Source organism: Chiloscyllium plagiosum, unplaced genomic scaffold (genome assembly GCF_037043375.1).
Source record: "Chiloscyllium plagiosum isolate Xiang-an unplaced genomic scaffold, Cpla_swu_hap1 HiC_scaffold_23, whole genome shotgun sequence".
Taxonomy (NCBI): Eukaryota; Metazoa; Chordata; class Chondrichthyes; order Orectolobiformes; family Hemiscylliidae; genus Chiloscyllium; species Chiloscyllium plagiosum.
In genome coordinates this window covers 17814609-17828556 of record NW_028270161.1, presented here as the reverse complement: position 1 = coordinate 17828556, position 13948 = coordinate 17814609, and the positions used below count along the sequence as shown (strand labels likewise).

Genomic DNA, 13948 nt, shown 5'->3' with positions numbered 1-13948 from the left:
ATCTTTCCTAATAGGTAACAACTTCTTAGTTCTGGTAAGATTCCAGTAAATACCTTTTTAATTTCTTCTAGAAAACTTCTATTATCACTAACTCCATTGTCGACATCAGTGGAAGGGATTCGAACAAATAAGAGATTAGATTAGATTAGATTACTTACAGTGTGGAAACAGGCCCTTCGGCCCAACAAGTCCACACCGACCCGCCGAAGCGCAACCCACCCATACCCCTACATTTACCCCTTTTAACCTAACACTACGGGCAATTTAGCATGGCCAATTCACCTGACCCGCACATCTTTGGACTGTGGGAGGAAACCGGAGCACCCGGAGGAAACCCACGCAGACACGGGGAGAATGTGCAAACTCCACACAGTCAGTCGCCTGAGTCGGGAATTGAACCCGGGTCTACAGGCGCTGTGAGGCAGCAGTGCTAACCACTGGGCCACCGTGCCGCCCACAAAGGTAGAGGCAGAATGGGGATTCACAAGCACAGATCCCCAGACAGCAGCACTTTTATGGCAGGGAAATATTAATCCAAAGTAACAAACTTTGCAAGAGCAGATTTAAGAATGGATGATTTGAGATGTCGGTATTGGACTAGGGTGTACAAAGTTAAAAATCACACAACACCAGGTTATAGTCCAACAGGTTTAATTGGAAGCACACTAGCTTTCGGAGCGCCGCTCCTTCATCAGGTGATAGTGGAGGGCTCAATCCTAACACACAGAATTTATAGCAAAAATTTACAATGTGATGTAACTGAAATTATACATTGAAAAATTGATTGTCTGTTGAGTCTTTCATCTGTTTGAATACGATGAGATCACCTGATGAAGGAGTGATGCTCCAAAAGTTAGTGTGTTTCCAATTAAACCTGTTGAACAATAACCTGGTGTGTGATTTTTAATGTTAAAATTGGAGTATATATAAATAAACGAAAAAAATTGCATAAAGTCATAGAACCTCGTTTAGTCAAAAATTAAACTTTTATTTTACCTTGGAATATGTCTTGACACAATGGTGCAATCTTCTCCAATTGTTTACTGGCAACAGCTGTAATTTCTGCAGGGAATAAATATGCAAAGGCAGAATTCTATTTTCAGAAACAATCTAAGAAATCAAGATTGCATCAGGAGTATGATCAGGGCATATCATCATATTGTATTAACTTGCTAACCATGCTGGCCATTTTTAAGTTTACATTACAACTAAGTCTACCATAGACATATTATGTAATAATCACAATTAAAATAAATCACTTGACATTACATTCTGCAGAAAATAGTCCAAATAACACCACAGTGCTGACAATAACCAATTGGTAGATTAAATAAGCATCTAGCATGACATACTTGAATTGTTCAGCTTCATGACTTGTTTGGTGGAAGAGAGAAATAAATGGTTGTTGAATCTTCATGATTTGCCCATAAATAAACTCTATAATTTCAACACAACAGTGAACATTGGATCACATTGCACATACCAGTTTTGGGCTCAATGTGAACAGCAGTGGCCAGGGGGACAGACTTCATGTCAAATGGTTTATCTGAAGGCTCCAGGGTGTATTGATGTAAAGCTCGTTCTAAGCCTGGAATAGAGACTGACAAACCTGTGACGGAAAGAAAAATTGTAATCATTTCCCTTGAACAATTGTACAAACCGTGCTTTTTACCTCAGTTTTAGTAGATGTATAACTAGTCAACAAAATTGCTTTAAAAAAATCTGAAAGAACTGCACACATTGGAAATCAGAAACAAGAACAGAAGTTGTTGAATCTGAAACATTAATTCTGTTTTCTCTCCACAGATGCTGCCAGACCTGCTGAGGTTTTCCAGCAATTGCTAAGAATTGCTTAAAGGTTTTTTCAAATGTTCCTATGCATTTCCTTCATGGAGTGTGTACATTAGTCAGTTCTTGAAGACTCCAGGACAATGCACGGAGAATTGGCAACCCCAGTGTTTAGGAAAATTCAAGTTCTAATTTGAATCATATACTCTGCTTTTATATTAATATTTTCACCTTAAGTGTCATCTAACTCAGTTGCTTATCCCCAGTGACCTGGTTAGTATTTACCTCTCCAACAATTTTGTGAAGATATGTTATCTGATCATTATCATACTGCTGTTTGTGGGAGTTTGCTGTAAGCAAGTTCATCTGCTGCATTTCCTACATTACAACAGCAACTACAAAAATGAAAGGTTTCAAAATGAAACATAAAAGAAATGAAAAGTATTTCATTGGCTGTGAAGCACTTTGCAACCGTGACAGCGAGTATGCAAATCTTTTATATTAGAACTTCTTTTATTTTTAGCAAAAACTAACCATGTCAAAATTATCACGCTAATTATAGCCTCCCATTTGTGGATTTGCAGCGAGAGCACTGATAGGTATTGAAAACTCCCTATCATAGCAATGGGCCTGGAATTATGAATTATGGCTGTGGTTGATAATGAATAGTCAAATGAAGGGGATAAAATGGTCCACCATATGCTCTATCCAAATATCCAGGGTTAAGACAGTATACATACTTTCAGAAAACTTACCATTAAAAATATAACTTGCATTGAGAACTTTCTGCCGTTGTTGTAATACATTCACGTAGAAGGTTGCACGATCACGAACTTCATCATCACAGTCCATCATACACCTGTGTGGTGGAAGATTTCAGGTTTATATTAATTTTTTGCCAGTCAATAGCCCAAGCAAATGGAAAATTTAGCAAGCAGCTTAAAATAATTGAACTTGACTGGGCTGAAACCCAATTGGCAAAACCTAATTTTGAATGTGAATGGAAAGTGCTGACCAGCTACCTCACCCAATATTACAGTCATGGAGTCATAGAGATGTACATCACGGAAACAGACTCTTCGGTCCAACACGTCCATGCCGACCAGATATCCCAACCCAATCTAATCCCATTTGCTAGCACTTGGCCCATATCCCTCCAAACCCTTCCTATTCATATACCCATCCAGATGCCTTTTAAATGTTGTAATTGTATCAGCCTCACACCACTTCCTCTGGCAGCTCATTCCATACACGCACCACGCTCAGATTGAAAATGTTGCCCCTTAGGTCACTTTTACATCTTTCCCTTTTCACCCTAACCTGTGCCCTCTAGCTCTGGACTCCCCCACCCCAGGGAAGACTTTGTCTATTTATCCTATCCATGCCCCTCATGGTTTTATAAACCTCTGAGGTCACCCCTCAACCTTTGACACTCCAGGAAAACAGCCCCAGCCTCTCCCCATAGCTCAAATCCTCCAACCCTGGCAACATCCTTGTTCATCTTTTCTGAACCCTTTCAAGTTTCACAACATCCTTCCAATAGGAAGGAGATCAGAATCTCACACAATATTCCAAAAATGGCCTAGGCAACATCCTGTATAGCCACAACATGAGTCCCCAACTCCAATACTCAATGCTCTGACCAATAAAGGAAAGCATGCCAAACATCATCATCACTATCCTGTCGACCTGCAAGGAGCTATGAACCTGCACTCAAGGTCTTCTTGTTCAGCAACACTCCCTCGGATCTTTCCATTAAGTGTATAACTCCTGCTAAGATTTGCTTTCCTAAAATGCAGCACCTCACATTTATCTAAATTAAACTCCATCTGCCACTTCTCAGGCCATTGGCCCATCTGATCAAGATTCTGTTGTAATCCGAGGTAACCTTCTTCGCTATCCACTACCGTTCCCATTTTGGTGTCATATGCAAACTTACTAACATATGAACGTCCTAATGTTCCTTTCCAAATCATTTATATAAATGATGAACAGTAGTGGATCCAGCACCGATCCTTGTGGCACTCCACTGGTCACAGGCCTCTAGTCTGAAAAACAATCCTCCACCACCACCCACCGTCTTCTGCCTTTGAGCCAGTTCTGTATCCAAATGGCTAGTTCTCCCTGTATTCCATGAGATCTACCCTGCTAACAAGTCTCTTTATCTCACACAACTGGAGAATAACAGCAAAAATTGCTGCAGATCTGAATTTTTCCAAGCATTCAATCTATTCAAAACATGCAAATTACTTCAACCTGCCTTCCCTTTCCCTTAAGGTAAGGGAATATACATGTCAAATTATACAGAAAAATACCTGGAACATAACACCTGGAAAAATAAATTTCAATTTCTGATCTCTTCCAAAATAAACAGGGTCTTAGTATTTTTGTTTAATTAAGCCACTTATTTCCTCTGGTTTCATTGACAAAAATATTATTTGCTTCTTGAGGCAGTTCACTGATTATTTTGAGGCAAACCTTTCCCTCCAGAATGAGTAGGAAGACAGAGTTAATGTTGCATGTGGTCTGTGAACACTTATCATAACTGACAGTTCTTGTGAAAGGTCAAACCTGAAACTTCAACTCTGTTTCTTTCTCCACAGGTGCTGCTAGACTTTTCTGTTTTAATTTCAGTTCTAAACTGTTAAGCAGATACCCTTTTAAAAGGGGAAATTTATAACCAGGAGGATAATAGGACTCTGACCTCTGTAAAAGAACCAAGACACTTGGAAGCAGCTCTTCATTTTGGGCTCCAAACTTAGCTAATGCACTTACAGCAGCTGCAGGCAAAAAGTGAAATGGCAAACTGGTTAAAAGATCACACACAATGACAAATAAAGCATTGCCTTTATAGTGAAATATACTAAAGATAATTTGCTATAGCTCTTGTAAAGGGCAATTAAGTTGAATCTTCATTACAATTTCCTACATTACAACAGTGACCAAATTCCCTGAGCTGCGTAGCCACTCAGGTGGTTCCATGCATGCCAATCAGGATTGCAGCACATCGGCTTCTGGAAGCCACTGTTGTGTATGGAGCTCATAGGTCCACAGTACTGAAAAAAAATCATTCGGGGGATCATTGACAGTGACTACATTTCAAAGTAGTTAATTGGTGGTAAAACACTCTGGGATGTTCAGTTGTCATGAAAAGCATTACTCAGTAAGTCCCTGTTTTAGGTTACCTAATTTCAAGCAGTTTCACTTTACTCTCAATCATTTAGTGGGCCCTTATTCTTGTTTAACATTACAAATTTTGTTTAAAAGTCATTTCAGTGGATCTAATATGGGGCCATGTGATATGACTAGTATCATTTTGGAATGTCTGCTGGATCCTTCCTCTCATTGCTGACCCCCTGGCTTGAGGCCTCTCCCACTTCTGAACTACCCTGTCATCACTGAGTCTCTGGCTTATAGACTGTCTCACTCCTGAACATTTTGTCTCACTGCTGATTCTCCAGTTCACAACTGAACCACCTACAAGTTGAAGCTACTCCTGTGGCCTCTTGCTGCACATTTCCAGAGCCCTCGTTCACAATAATGGTTTGGGAGAGTGAAGTAGCAAATGAAGAAGTCAGAGAGAAGGTGAACTGGCAAGAAGCATTGATGAAAGAGTATGTCGAGGAGTGGGAAGGGGCCCCAAGTCAGAGGGCTAATAGTGAGAAGCTGGCCAGGCAGTGAAGAATTTCGAAAGTTATATGGTCAAAGTGAGCTGGGTCAGGAAGTCGAATGAGTGACAAGTGGGAAATTCAGGAAGCAGGATTAGTCTTGAGCAGGATTGGTGGGATGCAGGAGATAGGAAGGTGACGAGCATATTTCTTCATTATATTAAATTTCATTTTATTTTACAAGCTATTTAATTTACTAGTACAGCAAATTTTAATGAACCTTTTATGAACCAGCACTTTTGATAAACTTGCAAAACTTATATACACTAAATACTGAAGTTTACTGTAATATTCTGTCCAATTAGTATAGTTTTTTAATACCTCAATGTACTTCTTGTTCAATCGAATGGCCGCACAAAATATCAACTGTTGATTCAATTTCAAGTTAATTTCTCCTCAAATACTGTGATTTACCACAATGTCAGAGTAGTCAGTTCAGTGTGTGATAGAGAAGGCTCTCTGCTGTTAAGTTTTATGCAAGGCAAAGTTACATTATTTTAAAATGATTTATGCTGTAAATAAAGAAGAACAGTGACGTGTTTACCCTTGCATTACGTTTCTATTACTTAGCGCGTTTTTATATTGATGATGTGGACCTCTTCAATATCCGGAATATTTGATCAAGCAGTATTCTCCTGATCCCATAGATGTCGGTTAATAAAATGTTTGCTGTATAGAAATTAGCAATGAAGATTTCAAATGACAGGATATAATGTTTTAATGATTTTTTTTCTGATGAGAAAGAACCTTCAGAATTTAAATAACGAACACTTACATTGGTTTTAAGTGGGAAAATTTGATTCACTTAAATTCCTTGCATTTAAAGTTGCATTTATCAGAGAGGAGAGTGAAAAGAGAGAGAAAGCTGGTGGTTCCTCTTCATCATTAGGAGCATAAGTTTTGTCCAGCAAGTGATTATGATCTTGAAAACATTTTTTCCTGTTGTCGGCAATCACTTGCTAATGAGTACAATTGTCCACCTAGGAAATTCAGTGTCACTGGACAATTTCTTATAGTTCAATTATGGCTTTCGAAAAGGAATTCAATTATCATCTGAAGACAAAGTTTTGAAGGACCACAGGGAAAAGGCAGGGGAATGAGACACCCTAATATGGTCCTTATGGTCCAGTCTCCGTCTGTGTGGTAACCATTTTCAATGATTCAAACCCACCATTCCCAAATCAGTAGTTTACAAAGGACACCTGTATCCTGAATACACAGAGAAGCTTCAGACAGCAAAAAGCTTTGTTGGAATTATCCATCTGCTTCAGATTATGAAGGAGTTGAGCAGCATTAATCATCTAGTTGAATAGTCAGCAGAAAGTGGAAATGCAAGAATTGAAAGAAAACTAAAACTTTCCATATACTACAGGACACATTTAAAAAAATAAATTATCTTTCATTTTAGACCAAGATGAGTAGAAACGGAGGGGGCAAAATCATTGAATATTTTTAAGGTAGAGGTAAATAGATTCCTGATTAACAAGGGGTCAGAGGTGATCAAGTGTAGGTAGGAATGTGAAGTTCAAACCACATTTCAAGAAGCCTTGCATTTACGAAATGGCAGAGCAGGTTTGAGGGGTCGAATGACCTACTCTTGCTCCTAATTTACATATGCTTACATGTGTTCATAAAACAGATTAAAGGGTCATAACATTTTACACCTCCCTTTTGCATTTTATGTTCTACATTTGGCCTACTTGAGCAAGGAATGAACAGACATTCAGACTTGCTAATTCCTATCTCTCCTGAAGTGTTGCTAGTCTTTAGGTTACATAGTTAGATATGGAGACGGCAACAAGACAAAACATGATCTGCTTATCATTTTAAAAAATGAGAAAAAAATGTAACATATGTTCTCCTCTCTAATTACACAAACTCAAACAGTAGAAAACTGAACAGAGTTTGAATATCACTTTGCATTAGATTACACATACCAGCTCTCACTGCCTCATTTTCCAATACCACCCTGTTGAATATGAAGCGTATGTATTTGGAAGGAACTGGAGTCTTGGGTGCTTCTCTACCCAATAGGTGTAATATACGAGTGGCCAAAACAGTGTGCTCACAGTCTTCAATAAATTCACATAAATGGGCCAGACCAGTTTCTTTACTATCTGGATTCTCCTCAATGATGTTAATAATACAATCAACGATGGCACGTTTGTACTCAAACCCACCCTAGGCAAACAAATGTACATCACAATAAACAAAACATAGTATCATAGAACAATAATGCAGAATAATCTGCATATTAACAATCAATTTCATTTTTTAGCCGAGTCAAATTTAATAATTCCCAAAACATTTACAGAATAGGGGAACGTGGAGAGAATTCAGAACCCCAAAGGCACAGCTTTAAAATAAGGGATCACCCATTTAAAACAGATGAGAATTTTTTTTATTCATTCACAGGATTACATATCAATGGCAAGGCCAGAAGTTATTGCCCATCCCAGAAGACATTTAAAATTCAACCAGATTACTGTGGATTTGGAGTCACATTCAAACTTGGGTCCCCAGAACATTACCTGGTTCTTTGGATTAATAATCCAGTGATAATACCACTAGGCCATCGCCTCCCCTCTTTTTCTCCAAGGATGATTGGCCTTCAGATTTCTTTTCTTCCCAGAGAGTCAGAAGTCACATAACACCACAGGTTATAGTCAGATGAAATGACTTCACTTGGAGGAAAAGCGCAACTAAAGTTTGTGATTTCAAATAAACCTGTTGGACTATAACCTGGTGTTGTGTGACTTCTGACTTTGTCCACCCCAGTTCAATACTGGCACCTCCACATCAGTTTTCCTCAGAGAGCAGTGGAGGCAGAGTCATTGAATATTTTTAGGTGGAATTAGATTGATTCTTAATGGGACAAAGGAATCAAATTAAAGGCTCTAATCATATGTTCATGTGCAACAACTATTTGCATAACTACAAATTATGTTCAATAAAATGTACCATAGCAGGATTTTAGCTCACCTCATCCCTCAGCATGTTAGAAAGGAAGTTCATCATAACACTGTGCTTACGAGGATATTTCTGGCAAAGTGCACTGATTGCTTCCACTACAACCACCTAAACAGCAATTGTATAAATGCAGTTCAGATGAGTACTCTCTAACAAACAATCTATTTAATCTCCTCATTTTACAAACATTTCTCTATATAATACTTTGATCTTGATGTTTATCTAACCTTAATGCAATTGACACTTAATAACAAATGTAAATCATGAATTAGGTCAGCTCTTGCAAGAGAATAAATTGTTGTTTCTGTCCAGCACCAGACTTTCTTTAAATATTCATACTTTAAAATAAAACAGCATAAATGAAGCAAATAGGCTACTATAGTTCTGAAAAAACATGTGGAATTCTGCTACAGTGCCATTTTCTTTTCCTGAAGTGAAGTTGTTAGTATCTCAACCCATTTACTGAAAATGGTTGTTCAAATTAGTGGAGTTGTTCACCTAATTAAACAATGGATTAACATTTTTCGCTAAACTCAGATAAATGTGCTAAATATTCATATCTTAGTATCCCATAAGTACAATTTTAAGGTCAATGTTTTTCTCTAAAACTTTCATTATAAAATGATTCTAAAATTAAATGAAAACTGAAGAGTTCATGAACACTTAAAAAAACACTAATAAAATCTAAGAGTGCAGACTCCCTTTCATTATGTTGAACCTATTCTCTAGACTACAGCTGGATAGGATTTTCCTGAATGTTTCACCTTAAATTCATCAGATATTTCAGACACGAAAGTTGAGATCTGCTTCATAAGCCGATCTACGCTACTCTCACTGCCAGTTTTCAGCAATGTGGTAATAGCCAGTGTTGCAATACTGCGGTTCGAGTCTGTGATCAGGTTCTCTAGGTCCAGGTTACAAGCAGTCACGGCAGATGGGTGTTTCATCGCAACCTTCCAGGAAACAAAAACAAATACTGAGATAATGTTCCAATCAGTTCGTTTACTGACTATTCATACTTGCTACTAAACCCAGTTTTTCACTGAAGTATCTAGGTGACCAAGATGACACACTTGACAATGGAAGTTCAGAACCAAATCAACTGCCTGTAAAAGCTTCAATAATTCAGCAACTAAACAGATAGGTCTACACTACTGCATGGTATTGTGGATAACTGACTAGCTTCACTAGCTCATTAAATATTGCAAGGTAAGCCTTTCAGAGGAGGTTGAAATGCACTCAGATGACTCCACTAACCCAGTTACCTGACACTACAGTTGTAGGCATAATCAGAGTTGGTCAAACAGATGGAGGTTCATAACTGTTCTAGTGATAAGCTGTTCAAGTATCAATTAATTCAATTGTAGCAATACAATGCACACTGTGGAGCCCCCATGCAGCCCTTCAAGGTGCATCTGAGCTCTTAGGACTAAAGCATCCTTTCAGAAGATAGCAAAACTCCAAATCTTTTGGAAAAAGCAAAACTCTACCTACGTATGTTTCTCAGCGTAATTATTTGGTGACTTTTTGGGTATGCCAAACAAAAAGGTCAAAACATTTAATAAAACAATGATAGTTATACAAAAAAAAAAAATTGTACAATGAATGATTCAGTGACTTAATACATTTTTAAAATGCACAAACATATAGTGAAAAAAGCAACAAACTGAGCTTACTTTGTTGAGAGTTCGAACAGCAGCGAATCTCAGAGCCGGTTTGGAAGAACTACAGAAAAGCTGCAGAACTGTTTGAAAAATGAAATAAGTTAACTCAACTATACCAAATAGGAAGAATTAATAAGGTAAAATTCAACAGCAGCAAAGATTATCAATTTAAAACTAAATAAAACTATGAAAAATATTATTTGAACTAACTAAAAGCAAAATACCTTGGCTGCTGGAAATCTGAAACAAACAGAGAATGCTGGAAAAACTCAGCATGCCTAGCAGCACTTGTGAACAGATGCTGCAACACCTGCTCAGTTTCTCCAATATTCTTTGTATTTATTTGAGACAGTTATCCTGCCCTTCTAATGAATTATACACTATCATAGACCGGAGTAATAAGATTCACTTTCTTGAAGCAGCCAATTCATCACAGGGAGCATTTCCAAACCCAGAAAACTCCAAATGCAACAGAACAAGCATGCCGTTTCATTAATCTAATGCTATTCAACCAGGACCAATGTGATCCAAAGATGAAATGCCAGTAAACCAAAGACTGGGCTCAGGTAACAAAACTTTTATCTCCACTTCTAAAGAAGTCTGAGGTACAGTTGTGAGAACTAATAGCCCTTCAGAATATAAGCCATTCTTCAGATGAACTTTAATAGTGAAAATTGAGCAGGTATCAGTCATTGTGGATTTCAAAAATATGTCAGATCCGGTTCTTATTCCAAGGCATGTACAGAGACCAAATAAAGAAGAGTGGGAAGTATGGCCAATTCCTTTCTTTTCTACCATAACATTGCTGATGTAATTGCTACAAAGATACACAGAGTCTGATGAAGTAATGTTTCTGATGATTTTCTTCCTCTCCTTTGTCCACAAGCATAGAAAACTGACAGTAGAATTCCCACAGTCAACATCAGTTATTCCTAACTATGCGTGACTACTAAGCTCTGTATTTACACATCAAGGGAACCACAATTTTCAAACAACTCTCATTTTTTTTTAAAAAAGAACTTTTCAGGAGGCTGAGTAATGAATCAGGCTTCAGTAATGGTCAGTTTAGTGTTGCAGCCCTGCATCTAATATTAAGTTGTATCATACTTGCCTTATCAGTTTAAAGGTATTTACCTGAGACAGCTGGTGCCAGCTCCCTAGCAGTGCAGTTAGGTAGGTGGACGATGGCTGATGCTGCCTCATAGACAACCATTTCATGTTTATTACGTAAGCAGCTTTCAATGAAATCAAATAAGGGACAGTCCTGCCTGTTAGGTTATAAGATTCCAGGGTCAGTATGAATGGATTTGAGGAAATATGGAACCCTGAAAATGACTAAAGTGTAATAAACTAATAGAGGAGGTCAGACAACATCAATGAATACAAGGTTTGGGCAGTTAGAACCATCACCTAAACCCGGATTAAAATTCATACCTTTTAATGTTTTTACCTTTACATATACTGTATGATGATTTGTGGACAGAGCTTTATTTAGATTTATTTTGCTGGTTAGCAAGTATCATTTATCAATCTGGTCATGCACTTTTGAATTTGTACATTTGTTGTTATTGTGACAATACTTTGCAGGTTAAATACATTAATTACAATGGGCCATCTTACAAGATGTTGGCATTGTAGCACACCATGGACAGCTTTCAAACCCCAAACTTCTGAAAGCAACTGAGAGTAATTTTCTGAGTTTGCCTAATTGTGGAAAATTCAGCCTCTGGATGCTTGTATCAAAAATACAAAGGCAAACACATAATTTTCAGTTATTATGGTTGGAACAAGATATGCAGCGTATGTCTGAATTTCTGATAAATAGTCCTGGTGGGAAAGGTTCACAGCAGAAAAGCAAAGTTGAAAAATTACCATGCATATTTAAAGAAGTGAGCTTTAAATCAGCTTTTGTTCTCATGGCTCCCCATTTCTTTTTTTCTTCCAAGTTACAACTAAGTTAATTTCTCTTGATGTGCACAATAAAAAAGACTATTCACTGTTTTCTGATCTTCGCACTCCAACGGGAAAAAAAGGAACAAGGCTGAGATCAATTCATCTTGGAAATTTAAAAATAAGAAGAATCTCTCTTTCACCTTACGTAATAAGGTAAAGCCATGGGGCAGCATCCCAAGAGCTCTGGAAAGGTAGAAAATAAACAAAAATAACATTTTCTGTATGAAAAAATAGTCAAAGTAAAAAGAAGCTAAATAAAATAAAAATAATGGCACGTAAGAGAAAAATTATTTTAATGCTGCAGGTGGTTGAAAAATGTGGTGGGGACAGATTCAATCATGGCTTTTAAAACAGAACTGGATCATTACTTGACAAGGAAAAAAAAATGCAGGTCTGAGGGAAAAGGTGAGGAAGTGCACTAATGGAATTCCTCTTGCAGATAGTCTGTCCAGAGATAACAGGATGAAATGCCTCCATTTGTGCTGAAACCATTCTGTTGACTTTGTGGTTCTAGTGTCCTCTCTAATTTTAACAAAGTAAGAAGGCCCAAGCATAAAATCACTTCATGACTAAATGTACTATTTCAGTAGAATGTACACTAGCAAAAATCAGGTTCTCAAAAGTTTTTCCAGATAGACTTAGACAGAGATGGAAACAAGACTGCAACCTGAATGAGGTTCAGCACCAACAAATCTAACCAAAATATCTGACCATGTAATTTAGCATTTTAGATATACAATTTGTGAAATTGCTTCGATTCCCAAAATGGCCAAGTTAACTTGTTAGGCAATATGGTTGGGGATGTCAAATATAACACAATAAAAGGAGTAACTTACCCTCCCTCCGCTTCCTCCAAGAGTTTACTTGTAATACGGATCAGCATGCAATAGGCAAATGGGGATTTCAGACCACACTTTGTGAATTTATTTACCATCTTTGTAACAGCTAACCGGTCAGTCTTCCGTATGTGATACAAGAGGCCTAAAGCATGATACTGAAAGAAAGCATGGAAGTAAGAATGACATGAAGACATTAACAAGCAAAGCATCAATAATGAAAACATTAATAACCTCAACAGATTATTCTTCAGCAACTCCTCTATTTGCTTTCTATTTCTTTAGAAAACCAGGATTCCCTTCTTGGTACAGTGCCATATGTTTTAAAATCTAAAAGTTTTTAGGAACAATGCATGCCTGTATTGTGAAGAACTACTATTTGCGCTCCAGCAAAAATAGAAAACTAAAAATAAATTTGAGCAATAAACCTTCATTTCAAAATGGGATGACACATTGGGATACAAGAAAATAAGGTAAATTTGGAAGGACAACAGCAATAAAGTTCCAAAAGTAATTAATGGAGATCCAGTCTATTATTCAGTGTACTAAAGAGTTTCTACCAAATCGTCATCAAGTACTATTATCTAGTCCTCAATACGATGTGGAAGGTGTCAAGATCCTTACTGTCATCTATCAGCATATCTTGCTTTACTTTTACCAGAAACCATCTACAGGCAGTGCAGTACTTTTTTCAAATTAATTTGACACGATTATAAAATCACAATAATTACAGTGCTGATGACAGCCATTCAGCCCACTGTGTATGTACTGGCACTCTAAATGAACATTCTTTACTTCATGCCATGCTTCAGCCTTCTCCCAGCAACCCATCTCCCACCTGCATCTATGTACACTCAGGCAGTGCATTCCAACCTCTACCTACTTTGGAAATCTTTCTCTCACATCACTTCTGCTTCTTTATCAATTACTTTAAATCTATGCTCTTTTGCTTTTGATCCTCTCTAGTATCATAATGAGTGGCTGCGGACAGCCAAGATAATGTGATAACTCAGTAAAATTGCATGTCGTATTCATACAATCACATAATCTCTACAGTGTTGAAAGAGGC

At 37.6% G+C, this 13948-nt stretch overlaps 2 protein-coding genes across 6 annotated transcripts in view; one reads left to right on the top strand and one right to left on the bottom strand.

Annotated features, from left to right (window-relative positions):
- Positions 1 to 13948, bottom strand: part of LOC122561818 (coatomer subunit gamma-2) — a 60929-nt gene that overhangs the window by 12479 nt on the left and 34502 nt on the right. The window contains exons 9-18 of the mRNA XM_043714021.2: positions 12880 to 13037; positions 11225 to 11358; positions 10103 to 10170; positions 9191 to 9379; positions 8439 to 8534; positions 7394 to 7637; positions 4493 to 4568; positions 2544 to 2647; positions 1484 to 1609; positions 997 to 1062 (exon numbers count right to left, since the gene is read on the bottom strand). Coding sequence (XP_043569956.2) covers positions 997 to 1062; positions 1484 to 1609; positions 2544 to 2647; positions 4493 to 4568; positions 7394 to 7637; positions 8439 to 8534; positions 9191 to 9379; positions 10103 to 10170; positions 11225 to 11358; positions 12880 to 13037 — 1261 coding nt within the window. The remainder of the gene's footprint in view (positions 1 to 996; positions 1063 to 1483; positions 1610 to 2543; positions 2648 to 4492; positions 4569 to 7393; positions 7638 to 8438; positions 8535 to 9190; positions 9380 to 10102; positions 10171 to 11224; positions 11359 to 12879; positions 13038 to 13948) is intronic.
- mest (mesoderm specific transcript) overlaps positions 1 to 13948 on the top strand; it is an 80878-nt gene that overhangs the window by 48450 nt on the left and 18480 nt on the right. The window lies entirely within an intron of this gene.